General features: G+C 40.5%; 1 protein-coding gene across 1 annotated transcript in view; it reads right to left on the bottom strand.

Annotated features, from left to right (window-relative positions):
- The window catches only part of THADA (THADA armadillo repeat containing), a 307,357-nt gene that overhangs the window by 45,465 nt on the left and 237,535 nt on the right, over positions 1 to 24,357 (bottom strand). The window contains exons 32-35 of the mRNA XM_069494327.1: positions 22,338 to 22,432; positions 2,599 to 2,978; positions 1,876 to 1,994; positions 1,465 to 1,537 (exon numbers count right to left, since the gene is read on the bottom strand). Of these exons, the coding sequence (XP_069350428.1) occupies positions 1,465 to 1,537; positions 1,876 to 1,994; positions 2,599 to 2,978; positions 22,338 to 22,432 (667 nt within the window). The remainder of the gene's footprint in view (positions 1 to 1,464; positions 1,538 to 1,875; positions 1,995 to 2,598; positions 2,979 to 22,337; positions 22,433 to 24,357) is intronic.

Raw genomic sequence — 24,357 nt, 5'->3', positions numbered from 1 at the left:
GTATTGTTCCAGATATGCTTTATTTCACCTATCAACTGAGTCTCTTTAAATGTTCAAAATGTGACTACTGATTCCTTTGATAACCTCTGGGCAGCCACAGAACTGAACCAATGAGCATCTTAGAGCCTGAGGAAGATGTTAACTCCTAATGTACAAAGAAATCCAGGTTTCTCCAGGAACTTCTTTTATGTGTTTCTCTACAGTTTTGTTAATTTTTTTCTCCCTAGAGAACTCTCAAGTTTCATTAAATATCACTTCAAGTATCAAGCAGTGCATTTAAAATATACATGACAATCGGTTAAAAACAGCTTTAAATAAGAATGATGACTTTGGCAAGCCTATTAGGCTGCCTTGTGACTACTTTGTTAGAACTTGGTGTATTTTTCTCCAGGCTACAGATTTTTAGCAAATCATCTCCTTTCCTACACTCCCCCCACTCCACCTGACCTTTTTTGGCTTTGTGTATCTCCTAATGATCTAGGTTTAGTCCCCTGGTCTGCCTCTGAATGACAGATCCAAGAAAACCACTCATCTGCTTGTTAATTCTCACCCTCTGATTTTATCTCTGCCCAACCTCACAATCTCCTCTATGAAGTTTTCCTCAGCTCCCAAACACTTCATCCCTCCTCTGGGTTCCTGCAGCCCCTGTATACCTTCCTACCAGAACATTTAATGTAATTATTCAACGCTCTCTTTCTTTCATTAAACTGTACCTCTGGTCTCTGTTCACTTTTGTACCTTCAGTATCTATCTCAGGGCTAGGTTTATTATAAGGACTCAGAACCCACAGTGTTATGCCACCACTATCACAATGTGGTAGTGTAATCAAGATCTTCAGGTGATTTTCCTGTGGTATTGGCTGCCTTCTACTTATTAATATAATCCTGTGATGTTGCTACTTCTGTTATATGCACCTAAGTATGCATGTATTTGTCTTAAGGCATCTTCCCAAGAAGCTGTTTTTCTTATTTTAGTTCCACCTAACCCCTAAAGGACATGTAAAACAGGTGGGGCACATCTGGGCTTCTGTCCAGAGCCAGCTGGGCCATGTTCTGGGGGAACATTTAAGCCTTAGCAATATATTTTCATGCTTAGTCCACCAGGTTGCAATCCTAAATATTCTAGGAATTGACTTGCTTATTCTGCTTTAGATTAAGAGTCTAGCTAGAAAAACGGAGAAAAAGCAAGGGGTTTGGGCATATGTGTGTTTGGGGGGAGGTTGTGCTACCCTCATGGACTCTAAGCAAAAATGCTGAAAACAAGAGACAAGAAAGGTAGTGCTCAAAAAAGTCTTCACAGTTTATACCCAAAGTGAAAAAACCAACACAAACAATAATTTTGTAGAGGCTACATATACACATCATAGTGACTCTGGATGCTGAGACAGTTCACTTTTACTGATACCTTCTGCATAAATAAGAGCACAAAAACCCAGGCCCCAGATGGCAACAGAATCAGGCTTACCTCTGCACGTGTCTGCATGTGATGGGCAATCACTTTGGAGGCAAGCCTCAAAGCTATGTTCTGAATTTCAGATCTAGAAAAAGCAAAACAAACCCACACAAAAATAAAATCAAACATATTTTATACACAGATCATTTTTGCAGATAGTCTGTAATCCACGCATATGTGAACACCAGAAATCTCTACCTCCTGGTTATATAAATGCCTCCAGAAGTGATTACCTTTGGGTTATTAGTGTGAAACTCTGACATCATTCCAATGCTTGAGTTTAGAACACAGCTCTTAGGCTGAGGCCTAGAACAAAATCCAGGACCTGAGTCCCAAGGCCAGGATTGTGAGCAAGTTCATTACATAATGACTGATGAAACCATACACCCTACCAAGGGTGCACAGGGAGCACTGGGGGCAAACCTTTCATTAGAAGCAATATCCATCGTCCAAACCAAGAACTCCTTTGGGGTTAGATGGACACAGTGCTCCGTCTGGGGAAGCCACTCACTGGGGTCCATGTGATGAAGAATTTTCAGTATCTGTGTAAGCCAAGTCCATGAAAGAAAAAAGAAAGATATGCTCAGGAAAAAGTCTCCAGATGCTAAATCAAAATCACTTATACCAACAAGGGGGTCTATCTTTTGAAATGCTCCCATTGACTTCTTATTGCCCCTGTTATACCTTTAGGAGACTGAGGCAGAGAAGAGCAACAACTAGCCAGAGGGCCCCCAGTAACCTGGGATTGGAGCTAAATGCCCAGATTCCTAGGGCAGTGCTCCTTGTTTTTGATTATGCTTTCCAGGTGGCCATCTGCTCCCAAATAGCCATGTCAGCAAAGACTTCCTCTGACACATACAGTTAATTTTCAATGATCTGTTTCCTAAACATCCCAGAGTGGCTTGCTCTGTCTTTGGTTAATCTCTGCCATCAATACCACTATCATCAAAAGCTTTTCTTAGTGTTCTTTTATGCATGAAGCCATGCCAACTACCATACAAAGAGAGTCCTTATCCTCTGGATGCTGAATCTACTTCCTATTGCCCCTGGAGAGCCCAAACCCAATCTTGCCTTCATGACTTTACCATTCTGGTGTCTCGCCAAAGAACGTGGGGAGTGGAAGGGGGTGGTCATCAGAGACTTTACCTTGCAGAAGCATTCTGGGTGATTTTCCTTCATCGCCAAAAGCAAGAACTTCTCTCCCATGTTGCCCAGCAAGGCTGGCAGTCCCTTCTCTCCTAATCCAGGGGCTGCTAATGAGAACCTGTCCAACAGGGCTTCCAGTGTCAGTGAGCGCACTTCAGGGAAGGCAGACTCTAACAGCTGAGAGAAGGAGATGGGAACCTTCCTTGTCTGCTCCCCACTCTTGGCCACCACTGCCCACACTGCAGCGATGGCTAGTCTGGTGAGGCTCTGGAGGTACTGGGGCAGGCCTGGCATCTTGAAGGTACAGGAGAATCCTGTTATCAGCTCTGATCTTGAGATAATCCCTCTGACTTCCGCCCAGAAGCCAAGACTCTCCAGAACTAAAAAGCAAAAAAATAAGTGAAAGAAGCAATCACTTTATTCAACTTTCCACAAAAGGACATGGGAGAATGGAAGGCTCTCAATACACTGAAACCATCAAATGTCTTTTCTAAGTAGATTTCAAACAAACAGTGTAATAATTGACTAGCCCACTAAGGTTCAGACATTTGGCCCAGAAACAATTTCTATTTAGATTATTCATAATTTTTCTCCCAGGTAGACAAAAAGCATTACCATCAGAAGACGCACTCCTGGCAGTCTTCCTTAACATCCAATAAATATGAACTCAGTGACCTCTTAAATCACTGAGCCCCAAAGTTGACCAGGAGAAAAGGAAACATCTAGTCCAAACTTCCTTCAGGGTCTCAGATCCTCTACACACACCTCTCCCCAGAGGCTACTGGCTGAACCCTATAGTGACCTGGAGCCTACAAGACAGCTTATTCCATTGTTAGTAGATCTAATTGTCACAAAGTTCTTTTTGGAGTTTCTACTCGTTGGCCTAATTCTGCATTTTGAAGCTCCCAGTGATAGCTCTTTAGGCATTTGGTTACAATTATTGTGCCCCCTCTGTCTTCTCCAGATGAAAGACCCCTATTTCCTTCCCCATATGACAAGGTTCACCTTCTCTCATTACTCTAGATGCCTTCCTTTGGATGTGCCCCACCCTCTCTTAAAGCAGGCGCACAGAATGGGTCATGACTCTCCTGCATGGTTTGACCAGTAGGACTGTTACTTTCCCTGTTCAGAACACTAGCTTACTGGAGTTGCATCACACTGTTGACTCATATAAGGCATAAAATCAACTGAAACCACAGCCCTTCTTTTTTTTTTTTTTTTTTTACATGATCTACTGATGGTGGTGAGTCATCTTTCTCTCACCTTGTACTCAATACTTAGGGCAAGACTTGTTTTCTTTGTTTGTTTTATTTTATTTATTTATTTATTTATTTTTTGAGACAAAGTCTCGCTTTGTTGCCCGGGCTAGAGTGAGTGCCATGGCATCAGCCTAGCTCACAGCAACCTCAAACTCCTGGGCTTAAGCGATCCTCCTGCCTCAGCCTCCCGAGTAGCTGGGACTACAGGCATGTGCCACCATGCCCGGCTAATTTTTTCTATATCTATTTTAGTTGGTCAGATAATTTCTTTCTATTTTTAGTAGAGACGGGGTCTCACTCTTGCTCAGGCTGGTCTTTGTTTGTTTTAAATCCAAGTATATCTGTTAAATTTTATCTTCCTGTTAAGTTCCATAGTCTGCCTTTTAGTTGCTGAAATCTTTTCAAATTCTTGGTTCTGATCAAAAAACTTATTGTCTGCTTACTATGTGCTAGTAAATATTAATAAAATAAAGAGTTTATGGTCTAGTTTGAGAAAGAAAAATGCATGAGCACATAATTCCAGTCAATAAATATGGTGGTATAAATGATAACCAGACTCTCAATGTGGAAGCCAGGTGAGAATGTGTTGGAACCACCTGAGCAAGGGCTAAATGAGGGCATGAAACAGAATGCACCACGTGGGTAACTATGGGCTACCTGATATCACTAGAGCAGAAAATTTGAGGTGGGAAAGGGCAACAGATGAGGCTAGAGAAGAAATGTGGCCAGGACACAGTCTCCTAGACAATGGAAGGAGGCTGGACATTGTTCTGCAGGCAAGGGAACGGCACTGAGGGGTTATTTTAAGCAACAAGGTCAGGGCACATTTTTGCTGAAGCACCCTTGTTGCTGAGGGGCAATATTAGAAGCAGGGAGGCCAGTTTACCCTGGAGTAGCTTACTAGACAGCATGTAAGTCAGAAGCATTTTAGAGCTTGTAAAGCACTATTTATGTTCATCATCTCGTTATAACTCAGTGAACCCTGCTGACTTATAGAAAGTTAACATAAACATAATGGAAGTGTAAAACATTAAGGTAAAACTTATTTGAGATTGAAAAATTGCATAGGCTTGCAATAATCCAGGAATTAAAAATATAGAATATTCATGTAATGCATTAAATTGTTTCAAAAAGAAGTTGCCCCAGGAGGCAAAACGGGGGCTGGACTAGGGCTCTGATATGATGGTGTCCCATGGAGGCCACCACCCACCATCTGCAATTACACACACACACCTCTGCTCTTAACTCAGACTCCACAGAAGTCCTGCCTTAACAGGAGGCAGTCATCTTTACAAAGCACCAGGGAAACCCAGGCAGTTGGGATCCTCAACCTTCGTGTCATCTCTATTTTCAATGCCTAAAAACCTAATTCCACTACAATTTAGTAATGAGAAGACCACAGTACTGTGGTCTCCAGGAACCATTTCCCTATCCTTCCCACCCACTGGTGTCTGAGGACAACACTGGTTAAAAAGGAATTTCACTTGTTTGGGAAAGAGTTGGAAACATGGCTTAGAGATCTGTTCTTAAAAATGTAATTAAAAACAAGAAGAACTGTCTAGGCCACATTGGATAATTTTCAGTCTGAAAGAGGGGTATTCCAAGCTCAATGTATAGTCCGCTGGACTCAAGAGCTGGGTACCCAGACCCACTTGCTTCCTCTGGGGCCTTGAGGAGGGCTAATAAAGCCAAGAAGCCAGGGACTGAAGGCACGACCCCAAAGAATCGGGAGATTGGGAATGTGCTCAGGGAGGGTTCCTTTGGGACTTCTTCACCTACACTGCCTGCAGGCTTCAGTATAATTCCATAAACATTTATTGAGTTAAGTATCTCTAATCCAAAATGCTCTAAAATCTGAAACTTTCTGAGCACCAACATGATCTGCAAGTGGACACCTGACCTCACGTGATGGCCACAGTCAAAATGCAGGTAGGTGCATAACACACAGTTTATCCAGGGTCGCCAAGGGGAAAAATAAAATCACCTTCAGGTTATGTGTCTAAGATGTATATGAAACATAAACGAATTGTATGTTTAGACTTGGATCCCCTACTCAAGAGTTTGCAATATATATGCAAATATTTCAAAATCTGAAAGAAACTCAAATCTGAAAAACTTCTGGTCCCAAGCATTTTGGATTAGGGATACTCAGCCTATGTTGGGTACTTTGCAAGATATAGAAATTCAGAGTTGAGAAAGAAAAAGATCTGCTGTCAAAGAGCTGTAAGACTAATGGGAAGATAAACGACAAGTATAAAATAATAATTATAAGACAACTGTAAAAATGCAAAATGCTTAGTGCCCTAAAATTCTAAGTGATAAAAGCTGACATTTGTTGAGTGTTTGTGTGTCATGTACTATTCTATTATAGAATATTATATAGCTATTACTTAATGCTATGAACAAAAATTACTTTTAGAATTGACACTTAAGTATTATTCTGAACACTTTAACAAGTATTGACTCACTCATGAGGTAGGCTCTATTATTATTATTATTTTATTATTAATCCCTTTTACAGATAAGGAAACAGGTTATTTGCTCAAGGTCCCAAAGGAAATGGTAGGTAAAAAGAACATACACTAAAGCTATTAAGACAGACCAAAATGAATGCAATGGGCACTTACTTTCTACTGGAAGAAGTTGAAAAAGGGCTTTCAGGAGGGAACAAAATTTAAGATGGGCCCTGAAGGCTGCCCAGGTGCCTGCCTGGGAGAGGAAGGAAAAGGGCAAACACTCCAGGGAGACTTAGGCGAGAACAGACACAGAGAGACCTTCCAGCAGGCTTGCTGAATGAATGTGTCAACAGTGGAGGAGAAAAAGAGGTCAGGTCTGAGCCAAAAGGTAGAAAATTATCAAGTGCTGTTCATTTAGGCACTTTCTCCAAACTGCTGCTTGGAAAAAATACTCTCTGTTGTGCAGCAGCTATGACCCAAAAAGATGCCCTAAAGCTGAGCTTCTCAAACTCAAGTGTGCATCAGAATCCCTGGGGGGCTTGTTAAACCACAGAAGGCTTCCTGGGCCTCACCCTGAGTTTCTGATTCCGGAGGTCTGAGGTGAGGGCTGATAGATAATCTGCATTAACAAGCTCGCAGGTGAAGCTGCTGCTACTGATTCAGGTATTTTGAAAACCACTGCCCTCAAGTGAAGGTAATAACCAAGGTTATTAAAACCACACATGCCCGAATCCCACTCTGGTGGATTCTGATTCAGATGGTTTCAAGCTGGGTGTAGACTGCTGTAATCTTAAAAAGCCAGCAGGTAATTCTGCTATGCACCCCAGCTGAGAACCATACCCCTAAGTGCCAGCTTTCACAGGGCTTTGTAGGGTTTGTGGGTGGGTGCACAGGGGGTTGGAGTTCCAAGCAGAGTGCAGCTGGCTCCAGCTCCATACTTCACAGTAGTGAAGAACTAAAAAATTCACCACACCCCACTTTCTCTTACACACACACACACACACACACACACACGCACAAAACCCCAAATATGCACACACAAAAACACCAAAGGACAGAAAATGACCAAGAATTCAAAAGAACAAATAAGCACTATAAAGGTTCCTGGCAGGCAGGAACATGTTGGCTCACTATGTACAGGTTCTGTTTTAGGTCCCAGATGTAGCAGTGAGTTAGAAAGACCAGGCTCTGTTCCCATGAAGCTATTTGGGTGGGGACCACAGGAACCACCCCCCTCAGTACCCAGAGTGAGGGGGTCTCTAGGTGGAACAGGAGGTTGGAGTAGAAATGCTCAATACTTCAACACAAATTGCTGCAGTGACTAACAAAGAATGTTGCTTTCCTCTTGCACAGTGGTTCTCAGCCCAAGAAGCACATTAAATTCATCTGACGGCTTTAGAAAAACACTTATGTCAGGGGACACCTGACCATGTTTCTGAGGAGAGTCCTGGCAGTCTGATTTTAAAGTGACCGAGGTGCAGCTAGTGTTTTAGTGGCTCTACAGCCCACTGCAGGTAGAGCTCGTCAAATGGTTTTCACAACCAGGATGGAGCTCTCCCCAGTGAAGCAGTATCTGTGTCCTCCCATACCAAATCTATTTCAAAGTCTAGATCAACACGTGGTACTGATTTTCATTTCTATGAGTGCCTTTTGTCTGCTGGGCACAAAGAACTGAAGTAAGTTCCTTAGTCTGAAGTTTAGCAGCCCTCTACTCTAGCAGATTGTAATTTTTAAACCTTAACTTTTCTACTTGCAATCTCAATTTTGATTGCTTTGGGTTTCTTTTTTCTCGGAAAGCCAAAATGTTCCAGTGAGAGAATCTAGTCCCTGCTTTAATGGCCCCATCATATTTTTCATAAGTTAGAATGATTTCTGCAAACCCTTATTGGTGGGAGCTTTTTCCAGCCCTCCTTGTTTGGAAAGTGCATGTTCCCGCTAGTACAGTCATCTCAGCCACTCAAGGATGTGTGACTGATTCTAAACATACAATTTGATTTCATTTTTGGAATGAACTCTTTTTTTCCTTCTTCAGGGCAAGTATATTTCTAGCCTTCAAGGGAATGGCTGGATTCACATGGAAGGACGATATTTCCCCCTGTGCTATGTCCTGGTTCACTGGAGAAATAATTCCTAGTAAAATGTCATAATGTGGCAGACTGGTGTAAGGTGCCAACTTTTTATTTTGCAAAGGATGTTAAAAACCTGCCATCTATTATTTCATGAAAGAAAAGGGAGGAAATCATAGTGTCCTCATAAAGGACAATTCTTTAAAGAAATTTGGCTTTAAGAAAAACCTGCATAGTATCACTTTGCTGTAGTTTCATTGTGCCACAGACTGGTGAAAACATCACCAGGAAGCAGCATTAGGGAAATACAGCTTTGGGAAGTTGAAAAAAGCTTCCAGAGGCTGGTCTGTTTAGAGGGTATGACTATCATGAACGGCGATTTCCTAGGAAGGAACCAAAGGAACTTTGCAGAGCCCCTCATGACACTGAGCAGAGTGTCTGTGAAGGAGCACAGTGGCCCATTCACACGATTCTCCCTGGTAATCTCAGACGTGTTATCTTAGTAGTTCCTAGTTCTTCAGTAGGTCGGAGATTCCAGTGTTGTTCACAACCTAAATAGTGATTGTTAAAGTTAACTTTGGATCTCAAAGCTGCCACTCCCTAACTAACCAAGGTAGGGCACTAACTTCAACCAGGCTGCTGAAAGAGGACTTAACATACCTAGCAGTACATACCTTGAGCAGGGACAGTGGCATCATACTTGGCATGTTCTATGTTATTATAATATTTAGGGAAGTCTGCCTCCTCCCTAGAGAAGGAGCATAAGCCCAAAAGGCAGGCCTGTGGGCCATTCACCTTTGATCTTCTGAGCTACTCTTACAGGTTTGTTAAAATTTCTTTAAAGAAAATCAATATAATCTTTAAAAGATGCCTATTAATCTAAAAAGCTTTAAAAAGAGCATTCTGAAAAAAATGTGATGTCATTACCACAAAATTTTGGATACAGTGGAGTTAAACCATAAGAACATTTAATTTAGGCGATCCTGTCCACCTTAGATGTGTCAGGAAAAAAAAATAATTTAAGTGAATGGAACTCTAAGTACTCATGTGACGGAGAGAGAGAGGCAGGGAATACTAATTAAGAGAGGGTAGTTTCACCTGGCATTCCAATGGCTGTGAAATGTCCCAGAGGGTGGTTGTGCTGTTACTTCAGATCAGTAGTTCTCAAACTTTAGCTGCTCGACCCCAGAGTTTCTGATTCAGTAAGCCTGGGCAGGGCTCCCCAAAATCATATTTTCTAACAGATTCCCAGGTAATGCTGATGCTGCTGGTACCGGGACCACACTTTAAGAGCCTCTGCCTCAGACCATCTGAGATCATCCGTACTCCTCCTAGTGTAAACATCTTGCCCTGCTGAATGTGTGTAATTCTAGTGTTTAGTGTTATTTGTTTTTGTACACCATGGCCCCTAATCATAAGTCAACCCCTTCATCTAGTGCTCAACCGAAGAGCTCCTGAATATTATATAGCTCCTGGCCTTCACTTACGTCACTCATCAGAATAGCTTGATAGTCTTGTGCTGAACTGGCCAAAATAATAAAAGCAAGAAGGAAAAAGTGCAAGGCCCAGAGTGGCAACATTTTCCTGGCCCCAGCAAAGATGGCTGTGGAGGAGGCAACAGCCCCTGTAATCACAGAAAACTTGGTCTACTTATAAGCAGCGATCAGTATCCATGAAGCAGGACTAAAAAGGCCAACCAAACCAAAAAACGGTTCCATTGATACAAAATAAGTCACTGATGGGATTATTGTGCAAATGGTAATGATACCAACTGTGCCACTGTGGAGGGTCACTTGCCACTGTGCCTTTATTCCACCTAAACTTGCACATACTGTTCCCTCTGCCTCAAATGAATGAATGAACAGATGAATGAATTTCTCTTTCATATATTGTAAAGGCTCTGAGTTCTCCAGTGTCAAGAAAAGTTTGCAGACATAATTGCTCTAAAGTCTCCTATATCCTCCCCCGTCTCCCAGCATCTCCACCCACCTTAAAAAAGCAGGGGGCAAGAAAATACAAGGCACATTTAACTTCCGATGTATAGGGAGATGGCCTGACTTTCCTATTTCAAAGAATTGTAGCTCTAGGCAGAACTCTGTGATCAGATCCAACAAAAGTTCTTAATCTGAAATGGTAGATAAACTGGCTCTAAAAATAACCACAGTTGACAATTTGTACACTTTGAATGCTGATGTCCTGTTACGCAATTTCTCAGTAAAAAAACTGTATTTGTAGAGAAAAGGAAACCATAGGAACTGCAACAACAAAAAACTCAACTGATTTATAATAATAAATCTTGGCTTCTCCTTATCAAAGGGAAATTCCATTCTTCTATTTAATCCTCTGCCCCTCCTAATAAACTGTAACCTTGACCCCAGGGGCTCTTCCAGTTACAAACATGTCCGCTGACCTGGTGGAGGGATTTGGAAACTAACTTTTGTCTCACCCTGAACTGGTACTAGTTGTTTACTTCTTGCCTACATTTGTTTCTAGTTCTCTCCACACCATCATCCTTGCTTACACAGGTGTGGCCCCCATTACACACACTCCTTGGAGAATATTGCCTCTTTCCCTTGCCCCCAGCATATTCTCAAAGGCATGTATTTTTTAAGCACAGGATTCCCCATCTGCTGCTGAGGAAGGAGAATGTGCTTCTGAGAATATTATTTGAAGACTATCCTGTCAACCCCTAAAATAAAATCACGGCCTTTCTGGCTTGGGAGAGAGGGAGCAAAGTCAGAAGAGCTCTGAAGGATTTGGGGAGGCTAAAGATGAGCTCATCAGGCACTGGGTGGGACCAACAGCTTTTACTTTTTGTCTCCACCCACCCTCCGATCCTAGCCCTTGCCCAACACAGGGAGGAAGTCAGGAAATACTGTGGATAAACACATGACAACCCAAGGACACAAACATAGTTATTTCTAAGCATATACTACTTTTGGTTCTTTTAGTGAATAGCTCTGAACAGGACAGGATTGGGAATCAGAAATTCCTCCCACTGTGACCCTGTTTAATTTAAACTCCTACCCACAAAGGACCTGGGGCTTCTCTTCCACCCTTAGACAACGGCAGTAAGCTTGGACCATTGCCCTCCCACCATAAATAACTAGAAAACTGGGCAAAATGTATGAGATTGTTGTTTTTAAACACTGGACATGGGCAGCGGAGGAATAAGGAGCCCTAAGAGAAGGAAACAAACAAGGTAAGCCTTATAATTGTCCAAGCTTACTGCCGTGAGACAATTTCCAAGCTCCAACACAGAAAGTAGGAACCTAGAGCCCAGAGGTCTTGCCCAGTTGAAAAGATGACAGATCAGTGTTCAGGAAAACTGACGCAGCTGGAATTTATGGGTCACAAACTAAAGAGCACGAATCTGTAGAGTGAAAGAACTCTGGAGATCTTTAGGTCTGAAAAGCAAGGGACCCTTGACTCTTTCAATTGAATACTGATCTGCACACGCATGGGGTGAAATTCCATGAGGGAATGAACCACAAGAGAGCAATGGGCTGAACAATTCCTGAAGCTCACATATGCTCACAATAGTTTGCAATCTCCCATCCAGAGTAGAGACCTTGTAATACATGGGGCATTATATAAAGACCTCAGATAGATATCGCCTTGTTAGTGGAGCTATATATGCCCTAAATTGAACGCTGTTCTTTAGATTGAACCCACCAGAACAAAGCTTAAAAGCAAGTCTTGGAAGAATCTAAATGATTCTAAGTAACTTAACTGTGTGCCAAAACAAAGTCCAACACTTTAAAGGAATAAAACAAAATCTAATACCCCAAAACATAAAATTAACGTTGTCTGGCTGGGCACAGAGGCTCAAGCCTGTAATCCTAGCATTTTGGGAGGCCGAGGCAGGAGGATCACTTGAGGTCGGGAGTTCGAGACCAGCCTCAGCAAGAGTGAGACCCCCTTTACTAAAAAGAGAAAAATCAGCCAGGCATGGTGGTGCACACCTGTAGTCTCTTTGGAGGCTGAGGCAGGAGGATCACTTGAGCCCAGGAGTGTGAGGTTGTAGTGAGCTATAATGACACCACTGTACTCTGTACCAGGCAACACAGTGAGACCCCCTCTCCAAAACAAAACAGAACATTGTCTGGCATCTAATAAAAAAATGCAAAGAAGTGGGAAAATATGATCCATAACCAGGAGAAAAATTAATAAAAAGACCCCAAAATAACAATAAAAATTAGAAACAAGGACATGAAAATAGTTATAAAAAATGCTACATATAGTTAAGGATCTAGAGGAAAACTGAATATGATAAAGAGAGATACAGAAGATACAAAAAGGATACAAATGAAACTTCTATAGGGGAATAATACAGTATCTGAGATAAAAAAAATTCACTGGATAAAATTAACAGATTAGACACTACAAAAGAAAAGATGAGTGAATTTAGAGACACAAAAATTAAAGCTATCAAAACGAAACACAGATTTAAAAAAAAGCATGAAACGAACGAAATTCAGAGCATCAGCGATCTATGGAACAACTTCAAGCGATCTAATTTGTGTGTGAGTGAAATCCCAGAAAGAAAGGAAAGAGAAGGGATGAAAGAAATAGTCAAAGAAATAATGCTGCTGGAACAAGTGGATAGCATTTGCAAAAATAAAAAACAGAACTTCAACCTTGTGACATACTTGAAAATTAACTCAACGTAGATTATAGATATAAATGTAAAACCCAAAACTATAAAACTGTAGAAGAAAACATTTGAGAACATCTTTGTGACTTTGGGATAGGCAAGGACTCCTTAACAAGAGAACAAAGAGCATAAAACACAAAAGAGGCCTGGCACAGTGGTTCATGCCTATAATCCCAACACTTTGGGAGGTGGGAGGATCACTTGAGGCCAGGAGTTCAAGACCAACCTGAGCAACATAGCAAGACCCTGTCTCTACAAAAAATATAAAAATTAGCTGGGCAAGGGAGCAAGAGGCCGAGGCAGGAGGATTGCTTGAGGCCAGGAGTTTGAGACAAGACTGAGCAATATAGTGAAACCCCATCTCTACAAAAAAATAGAAAAAAATTGGCTGGGCAAGGTGGTGAGCACCTGTAGTCCCAGCTACTAGGAAGGCTGAGGCAGGAGGATTGCTTGAGCCCAGCCTAGGGGTTTGAGGCTGCAGTGAACTATGATGATGCTACTGCACTCTAGCCAGGGCGACAGAGTAAGACCCTGTCTCAAAAAAGAGTCAAGAAATAAACCCATAATTTGTGGTCAATTAATTTTTCGACAAGGGTGCCAAGACAATTAAAGGAGGAAAGGCTAGTTTTTTGAATATATGGTGATGGGACAAATGGATAGTCACACAGACAAAAGAATGAGGTTGTACTTTTACCTCACACTAAATATAAAAATTAGCTCAACATGGATCAGAGACTTAAGTGCTAAAACTATAAAACTTCTGGAGGAGAATATGGGTGCAAACCTTTGATTTTGGATTGGGCAATAGTTTCTTAGATAGGACATCAAATGCACAAGTAACAAAAGTAAAGATAGATACACCGGACTTCATCAAAACTAAAAACTTTTGTCCATCAAAGGACATTATCTTAGGAATGATAGTAAGAGGAGTTTAAAAATGAAAAAAAAAAAAAGGCATTATCAAGAAAGTGAAAAGTTAACACACAGAATGGGAGAAAATATTTGCGAACTGTGTATCTTATAAGGGATTAATATCAGGAACACATAAAAAACTCTTACAACTCCAGAATAAAAAGACAAATAATCCACTTAAAAATGGGCAAAGGATCTGAAGAGACATTTCTCCAAAGATATACAAATGGCCAACTGGCACTAGAAAAGATGTCATTAGGCAAATGCAAATCAAAAGCACAATGAGATACTACTTCTTCACACACACTAGGATGGCTATAATGAAACAGATGGATAACAAGTGTTGGTGAGGATGTGGAGAAATTGGAAACTTCATATACTGCTGGTAGAAATATAAGATGGTATATCCTTTTTAAAAACAATTTAGAAATTCCTCAAAAAGTTAAACTTAGAATTGGCACATGGCGCAGATGCTAACTCCTTTCAATTTAAACTGCTAGGTAAATATACAAGAGAATTGAAAACAGGTCCCCACAAAAATTTGCCCAAGAAATTTCATAGCAGCATTACTCATAACAGCCAAAAGGTGAAAACAACCCAAATGTCTACCAACTGATGAATGGAGAAACAAAATGTGATATCTACACAGTGGAATATTATTCAGCCTTAAAAAAGAATAAAGTGAACAACATGGTTGAACCTTGAAAACATGTTAAGTGAACAAATCCAGACACACAAGGCTACAAAGGTATGATTCCAGTTATATAAAATGTCTAAGGCTGGGCGTGGTGGCTCATGCCTGTAATCTTAGCACTCTGGGAGGCCGAGGTGGGTGGATCGCTCGAGGTCAGGAGTTCGAGACCAGCCTGAGCAAGAGCGAGACCCCATCTCTACTAAAAATAGAAAGAAATTATCTGGCCAACTTAAAATATATGTAGAAAAAATTAGCTGGGCATGGTGGCACATGCCTGTAGTCCCAGCTACTCAGGAGGCTGAGGCAGGAGGATTGCTTAAGCCCAGGAGTTTGAGGTTGCTGTGAGCTAGGCTGATGCCACGGCACTCACTCTAGCCCGGGCAACAAAGCGAGACTCTGTCTCAAAAAAAAAAATAAAAAAATAAAAAATAAAATGTCTAGAATAGGATCAAAACTACTTGCATAATTTAACTGACATGGGCAAATAGTTTCAGATTACCTGTGATGAGGGGCTGGAGAGGGGAGAGGCAGGAACACATAGAAACACTGAAATCACAGACGTTCGGAGACCCTAGTTGCTCACGTGAACAGTATTTTACTCCTAGGAGTGGAAGTCTGGGTAAGAAGGTTCTGTCACAGATACAGACACTAAGTATAATGTTCACACTATCATGAGGCTCTTAATTTTGGTCACAGAAATGGGCGGTGGACCAGGAGTCAGGGAAGCTCAACTTTTTCAAGAAAGCTGTGTGACCTTGGGCAAGTCACCTCGTTGCTATAGATTTCATTCCACCTACTGATTAAATGATCTCTAAACTCTAAAATTTTAAAGAATTGTGGGCCTATGTACTCAGCACCAGGCTTGGAATTTACAAAGAGTAAACACCACATTAATTTAGCAATCTAACAACACATCCTGTATTCCAATTTCTGAAAGACAGCTAGGAATCATCTGCTTATTTTAGGAACTCACTGTTCCCTGGGAAACATACTTTTGGCACAAGCAACAGTTCAGATGACAGTCCTAGCGTTTTGGAGAAAACCAACTAATTTATTGACCACAAAGCCTGTTTTTTTTCCTTGAAATTTCATAGCTGTAGGCCCAGAAATACAAAGTCCCCAGAAGATCCTAAAAATATGTTCTCAATTCCCTTTTATCTCCCACCTAGAGCTGAGAGAAAAGCACCAACTGTGTCATATTAAACACATCTGCATCCAACACCGATACAGTGCATGACCGAGGAACAGATAAGAATTGTTTTCAGTTTGTTCAGATGGAACTGGTTAAATTTAACCTAATTAGACCAAATAATCAAAGCAGGTGTTTGTAAGATGCCAATGTTTTTATTCCCTGTAATTGTTCAGCTATATTTCCCAGGAATTTAAGTAAAGGAAGTTAATATGTCATAAAAATCACTGCCCTTCTATTTATTCATGTCACACATGTATTATTCATGTTCTAGGCCATACAAATACAAGGCACTGCTGAACACTTCCCACAGATTTTACCATTTAACCATCATCAACATCTAAGCTGGCCTGTGGGAGGCTTACATTACCTAACTTCCATTATATAAATCCAAACAGTAATAAACGAGAGCCTGTCTTCTAATCTTATACTGATCTACAATTCAAACACATTGAATTGGCATTTAGACTATTTAGGGATTCTGACTTCACTCTCATAGGCTGGTCACTTTTAAGGCATTTAAAGAAAAATAATAATAATAATAAAAGTTATATTCCAGTTAAAACAAAATGTTTATTGCACTTGGCAGAGTGATGAGATATGAACCATAAATTCCAACTGACAAACCACCAAACTCAGTCACCAGCAGCCTGGTATTGGGAGTGTTCTGTGCAGTGGCCACAGGTCCACTTTCACCGGGAAAAGGGCAGGTGCCTGCCCGGGAGCAGTCACGGGTTCTCTTTTTCTAGGAACTCCCGTCAGCCCTGGGTATGCTCTCCTATGATTCCACACAACCTTGGGATGGGAAACTGGAACTTGGGCAGAAAAGGCCCCAGAAAAGCCTGTGACTTGGAAGCTCCTGGAAAAGGGACCCCTCTCTGAGGCCTGGGGATTCTGCAGCAGGGGCAGAAGCCCGCGAAGCTGAGACCACAAAGAGGTTCTGGGGCTCCCCTCCCTAAGAGAGTGATTGGTGTTTCCTGACTCTGGCCCTGGTTGTGCTGTGGGGCCACAGTGTGGGTGGATGGAGAGCTCAGGTTCTGCCACCTTAGTACATACGTGATACTAGGCATGTGCCTCAGTTTCCTCGTGTCTAAAATGAAGGAACACTAGTACGTCCTTCACCAATGCACATAAAATGCTTGTTAAAGCGCTTGGCATAGAGCTAAATGCTTGGTAAATGCTGGCCATTATTATTATGACTCCTACAAGGAGCATGGTATTGAAAATAATGTTTCCTAAAAATGAGGGTGTAACAGGCATCCTATACACATTTCAGGAGTAGCGAAACTGCCTTCAGAGATCACTTACAGAAGGGGTGTAGATGGACAAATCCTTACCTAAAAGATTTCTATGAAATTGCTATTACGTCATTTATTTCTTTTGGATTAACTAATCCTCTTCAAGATTCATATTTCAATACATTATTACATACATGTAATTATAAATGAACTAGGTTGCATAAAATTTGTAAAATGGAGACGAGGAAAGGAAAAGCCTACTCATAAACCCACCAAGAGATGAAAGTGCAAGTAGGTAAGGTATTTGTTTGAATACCTGGTAAAAGAAAATGTTCAATTCAATAGCTGTGACAAACACAAATTTAAGGAGTGTGGGCATAAAAGAGAAACAGAAAGTCCATCTCTCAGAGTAAAAGGGGTAAATATTTAGTCAAGTCTCAGGTGGTGTTTCAGTAAATACATATTTCAATGGAAAATTTATAACCTGAGAGCAAATAATTTAAGATGGGTTTAAAATTAGAATTAAAGCTTTCGTCTCCATGTCCCTGCCCAGCCTGTAACCCAACCTCTGACTCCTGGTGGCAGTGGGCATTTTTCTTCCTCATTTCCCCAACCCCAACTACAGACTATAATTTTCTTTCCAGCAGGAAACTGATATATACTAATGATGACAGCTGGATTCAGAAGAGGAAAAAGAATACAGGGGACAGAGAGTCCTTGTGGTTTTAAATCACTTTAAAACTCAAAACAAAACCCCCAGATTGGAATTTTTAAAACCTAGTTAATGGCTGAGGAAACCTCAAATGATTGGGAAGTACTAAGATAAAAGTTTGAATCACACAAAACACATCATTATCTTAAGCTTTTCTAATCATCTTCTCTGCCTTTCTCCTTCACTGTTTTTCTCCTTGTTTATGCCCCCAGCCCTTCAATGTGGTTCTAAGACATTTTAGAGGTAGGATCAGCCTTCCAAGGTCACTTACAGAATAGCATTTGAGAGAGGATGGGCAAATCCTCCTCTACCCAAAAAAGGTTCCCTGAAATTATTACTTCATTTTGTTTGGAATAATTAATCCCTTTCAAGATTCACATTTAAATACATTTAATGTTTAAATACATGTCTATATACACATGAATGAAACAGAATTATGTTGTATAAAATTAGTGAAATAGAAAATAAGAGGAGGAACGCCCCCATAATCCCTCCATCTTGAAACAACTATTTTTAGCACTGTGCTGCCTTTAACTCTAGTCTGACCCTCCATCCCCAACCCCTGCTGCCCAAACCGTCAGAACTGGTTATCACAACAACTGGGCAAATCAAATCTCCCTGATATTCACTGAATGAATTTCCAGTTACATTCTTTCTGAGTGACAACAGGAACTTGGTTCCATAGGGTCCTAAGAATCCTATAAGGATAAGGACAGAGAAAGAAATGTCACCTTGTCTTAAAAATCACCTGATCCCACTCTCTTTTTTACATCCTCCAATAATCTCCTTTGTTTACAGGGTCACGTCCAAGCTCCTTAGACTTTGGCATATGAGGCCTCCCACGAGTGAGCTTCTGCCTCCCCAGCCTTACTTCTAGTCACACCTGCCTGGCCTTGAACCCAACACTCCAGCCACCCTGTCCTAGTTTTTTGAAGGCTGTGCTGATTTGTGCCCCTATGGCTCTGGCCATTCTCCTCCCTCTGTATGCAATACCCACCTCCACCTTGCCCATCTGGTGAATCCCTAACCATCACCAAACCTCTGCCCAACCACCTCCTCCTCTAGGAAGCCTTTTCTGTCCTCCCAAGTAGAAATGACCTTTCTTTCTTTAGTGCCTCATATGTGTCTCACACACACTTCTTTTATATATAGCATCTGAAATCCCTTATCACACCTACTCATAAGCCCAAGACATATTCATCTCTATCTCTAGATAAAGGTGCTCAATATATGTTTGATGTTAGCATGTCCGATGAATGTAAAACTAAATGAACAAGAAAAAAGATGATCTTTTCCTGGATCAGTTAGAGGGGCAGGGGCATCCCTAATCAAGTGGATTCCTGACACTTGATATGTTAGGTATGTATGTTATATGTCAATGTTTTCCTAGGAAAACAGACATTTCTTCTTTCCTGAAGATGTTTAAGAATATGAGGAGAAGTGTGAAGCTGATGGGTTGAACACACTTCTGCCAGGCTGCAGGGGACTGGATTAGATGCATAGTTTCTAGCTAATGAAAATGATAATAGTAATAGATAATATTTATTGAGCACTTATTCTGTGCCATGCAGAGCACACTCTTTACATAGGGCTTTACACATGTAAGTTGACTCTAAGATGTAGATATTATTATTATCCCCATTTACAATTGAGAAACAGTGTCTCAAAGAGGTTAAATAACTTGCTTACGGTCACAAAGTTAGTATATGGCAGATCTGGGATTCAAACCCAGGGAGTTGGCTTTAGAGTCTATGTGGTATACTTCCTACTTTGAGCTTTGTGAGCTAAAAATGGAGGTAGATATGTATTTACAAACATATATACATGATATAAACCTCTCATTTCAATTCAGAAAATGAATTCACATTTGACTGATGCATGAGTTTAAATAAGACTTGTATCTTGATAACAACTGTTAGTATTCTAAAAACTGATGAAACTGTATTTTACGCAATCAGTTAATGATAAACCCGTTAAACAAGGGCTTGCTATGTGCTTAGCTGGATGACAGAGAATCTAAGACATGGTCCGTTCTTTCGAAAGAGCTTACAAGGTAACACTATAATATCAAGACATTATTTTGAAAACATATTGAAATCTACACATTCAAGTAAGTGATCACCTTATTTGGTGATATAACTATCTATTGCTTAAACTGCCTTTGGAAACAATTTATGAAACATGCAAGAATAGATTTCACTACTTTAAGTTTATGGTTTATTTTTATCCCAAACAGTGCTATCCATTTTAATTACCATTTCATTTGATATTTGGTTAGTTCCAAAAATCTACTCTTATCCTCAAAGGAAGAAAATTTGCTACCATTATTTGTATGGACGTATTATATGAACACACACATTCATAGAGATAGACAGATGGCATTTCGCTATGTTGCCCAGGCTAGTCTTGAACTAGGGTTCAAGTGATCCTCCTGTCTCAGTCTCCCAAGTAACTGGGATTATAGGCGCACGTCACCACACCCTGCCTATATATCTAATTTAAAATGTAAATGGCCACATTTTTTTCTTCATCAGTAATGTTACTTTAATGTACCTTTTTGGTTTTTATGACAAGTCATTAACAATTTTTCAGATTTTTCCATTTGACATAGTTAAATTCACATATTTCAATGACAGTTTTACTTTTTAAAAAATTTTTTTCTTTCTTTTTTCCCCCTACTCTAGTAGCCACATTTTAAAAGTAAAGGAAACATGTGAAATTAATTTTAATAATATATTTTAAAATTTAATCCAATATGTTAAAACATTATCATTCCAACATGTCTTACTCTGCAAAGTAATGACTTCAAGAGGAGTAACACATGGATGCAAGTGAAATAATGCTGAGTAATGAAAGACAGCTTGTGATCACATTAAATTAGGGTATAAATGCTAAATAATGTTAAGAGTAGGGTATAAACACTAAATAATGTTAAGAGCTTGGAGGAAAGGATGGTTCAAAGAAGCCAAGTCATCTTCATGGAGCTCAGCTCATCAGTAAAGGATGGATGGCCGGGGAAGAGAGAAGAAGGTATTTTACAACATTTAAGGGTTAACTCTTCTAGATGAGGAATAATGGTACTGAATAAGCCAAAAAAAAGAAGAAAAAAAAAAAAAAAGAACTCAATTCAAATAAACTAATGGTTATAGTCAACCACAAAACTGTCAGAATCCAAATGAATGGATTTGTAAGCAATGAGCAACTCTGTTATGGCCAAGGCCCCTTAGAGAAATAAGAAGAGAGGTATTATAAAGCTATATGGAATTTGGAACTGAAAGAAATGGTAGCAATCTAAAACAGTTTACTTGGTAACATCTGATCCACAATCTCTTTATAATCTCTGGATCCCAGTTAACTCAAGTGTAAACTAAAGTGGATATAATTCTGAGGTCCCTTATAGATAGGGTGACCTGTAATTTACTATGCAAACCTGGACACTTTCAAGAGTAAAAGGGGGCACTATTAATGCTGGAACAAGAGGCATAAATTGGGACCGTTTTATAGCTATAAAACTATATGATCCTATACTACCAAGCAGATACAACAGCTACCCCTATCCAGGGATGTGGAGCTGATGAAAGTCTATCGTGTTCTTGTTACCTCTGCATGGCCACAGGGGCTTTGTGGGCTAATATACATCGATCAGGGTGAGGCGGTTTTGCACTCCCCCACCCCCACAACCCCCACAAAGCATTTTAAATTGGTTTGAATTTGGGAACAGGGTTCCATATGGACAGAGCTGGACTTTGACAGCCTGAATGTATTTACTGAAGACAACAAATCATTGACAGACTAAATGTAACAGAGGAAAGCCCTGGCCTGCTTGTACTCAGAATCTGACTTTGTAATTGTAGCCTCCTTAGACAGGCCTAATCAATTAGAAGAGGCTGATTTTAACCAGTTGCAGGCTCATTACCCTGCATTCCAGCTTGTGTTGATGAAAATCAGTTTCAGTCTGTGGGCTGGAATTCATGTACAGCACTTCCTGCGGCCTCTTATATAAACACATCAAAAAAATTTTATTTGGAGTTGCCCTTCTTTCCTTAGGGGGGGAAAAAAACCACTGTGTGGATCATGATTAAAATACAACAATTATATGTGAATCTGGGGTTCATATGCAGGAACATATATGACCAAGGAACATGTATAAAGTCAGACACTGAGGTAGCAACTCATACATGCACTGGAGTAGGGGTAGATTTGAGTATAGAGTCTCAAAAATCCAGGCTCCAGAATCAAATGGGCCCGGCTCAGTTATCTACGCAGAATGGAACAGAATGAACTCTCAGTTATTGAAAATGATACCTTTTCAAAGAAAATGGGTATCTAAATAGAGTTCACACTCTTCCCTGAATGACCTACTAGAAAATAAATGGCAAACTTCCAAGTAAACAAGGACAAGTTTCGCTGAGAAGCTTCTATGAGAGAACTACATGACACTGTTTAGTCTTACAGAAGTAGAAGGTGGGGGAGTGTGTGGTAGAGCTGCTCAAAACCCCACCTACATTTCAAGAACCTGTAACCATTCCAAAATATGATACAACTATGAATCATACCTGGCTGGTTGTCCTTTGTGGGTTTGTTGAGGCAGCAAGTCAACAGGAAGAGAATATCAATATATACAGCTCTGGTCACCAAACATGGATTTTGCCTAGAAAGGTAAAGAACAGAAAATAAATTGATATTTTTTCTTCCTGAGGTCTGGGTCACAGGAAGGAGAAAATGGGTATTTTCTGCCAGGCATCTCCTGAGGCTTTCGGAGTTATGGCGAATACTAAAAAAAGATGGTCTGATCACCCATGGCAAGAAAATCAGTAACTCAAGTAAGAAAATGAAATACTTGAACTATGGTGGAAGCTGGGGATATGTGTAGACACAACAGACAAAACTCTATGCTCTGCCTCCAAATCAAATAAACTGAAAACAAACAAAAACCAAGATCCTATCCCTATTAGCTGAAAACAAGAAAGGTGGTGGGGAATGATATTGTTATTCTCCTCTTAAATAGAGAAATTTGGGGGCAGGGGAATCATTGGTCACAAAAGTTACTGATTTAGCAATTTGGAGAAGGACATTTACACTCATGTATTAAAAACCATATCTATGGACTGGAAATAACAAGCTGAACAACAAACATGTGAAATTACCAAACACTGGAGCTGGCATCTTTTTCCCAATAAATGGAATTTTTTCTTCTTTCAATAAATGGAGTGGCTTATTTTACTCTTTGAGCAACATAGTAGAAACAGTAAGGGGGTTCAGATTTGGGGGGTCTAGATACAAAAGGAAGAACAAGGATTTTTTATTCTAATTAAAAAAAAAATTTCTCCCCCAGAAACGGGGTCTTGCTATGTTGCCCAGGCTGGTCTCGAACTCCTGGGCTCGAGCGATCTTCCCACTTGGGCCTCCCAGAGTGCTGGGATTACAGGCATGAGCCACTGTGTCCTGCTAAGGACTTTGTTTGGATAATAGTGCTAAAAGGCTCTGACTTTTAGTCTCAGCTCATACTGACTATGAAAAGAGCCAAAACCTCTTTGGTGTACTAATAATCCAGCACAAGTAGTAAAAACAGTAGGGACCGGGGTTTGAGTCTGGGATTTGCTTCTTATCTCTGTGACCTGAATCAGATTCCTGACCTGTAAAATGGGAACTATATTATCACCATTATCATCTCTGCTATGGTTTGAATGTCCCTGCTAAAACTCACGTTGAAATTTAATTGCCATTGTTGAGAGGTAGAGTCTTTAAGAGGTGATTAGGTCATGAGGGAATGGATTAATGCTGTTACCTCAGGAGTGGGTTAGTTATAAAAGCGAGTGGCCTGATTTCCTCTCTCTGCCTTGTGTACTTGATTCTGCCTCCCACCCTTCCACACTTCCACCATGGGTGACCCTCACGAGATGCCACTGCTATGCTCTTGGACTTTCCAGCCTCCAGAACTGTGGGCTGAATAAATGTCTTTTCTTTGTTATTACCCAGTCTGTGATATTTTGTAATAACAAAAGAAAATGGCCTAAGACGGCCTCACTTCGAGTCACTGTGAGCATTCATTGTGGCACAGTAAACTTAAAATGCCCACCTCAATGCTTGGCCATGGTAGATGATCCAGATGTGTTCATTCCTGCCTTCTTCTCTACTTCCAGCATAAGACTAAATGATGACACTGGAACTGAGACAAGTGTTCCAGCTAGTGGATTTCCATTTGGCTTGATCCCTAAACCCATCTTCTTATTCCTTGTAAATTAACAGTTTTTCCACTCCTCTAAAGTTTATTCCCACCTCTATCCTGAACTGCCCATATCCTGGAGCTGGCATATGCTCATTTAAAGTATGAATCAGACACCTTTGATTTGAAGCAGAACTGTCTTGTATCAGGGTCTCTTTGTTGCTGCCCCAACTCATCACAGCCCCACCGTCTTGCTTCACTTACGGTATCTACTTGCTCTCTGACTCCTACTACGGAAACCACTAGTTTACATGTATACCTTGAGTCTGGCCTAATTTCAAATCTGTGCTTAGCTATTTTTTAAAATTAGTTTTAAAAAATAGGTAACACATAAACACAGTATAAAAATA

Source organism: Eulemur rufifrons, chromosome 19, assembly GCF_041146395.1.
Source record: "Eulemur rufifrons isolate Redbay chromosome 19, OSU_ERuf_1, whole genome shotgun sequence".
NCBI classification, from domain to species: Eukaryota; Metazoa; Chordata; class Mammalia; order Primates; family Lemuridae; genus Eulemur; species Eulemur rufifrons.
This window is presented reverse-complemented; position numbering and strand designations above follow the sequence as displayed.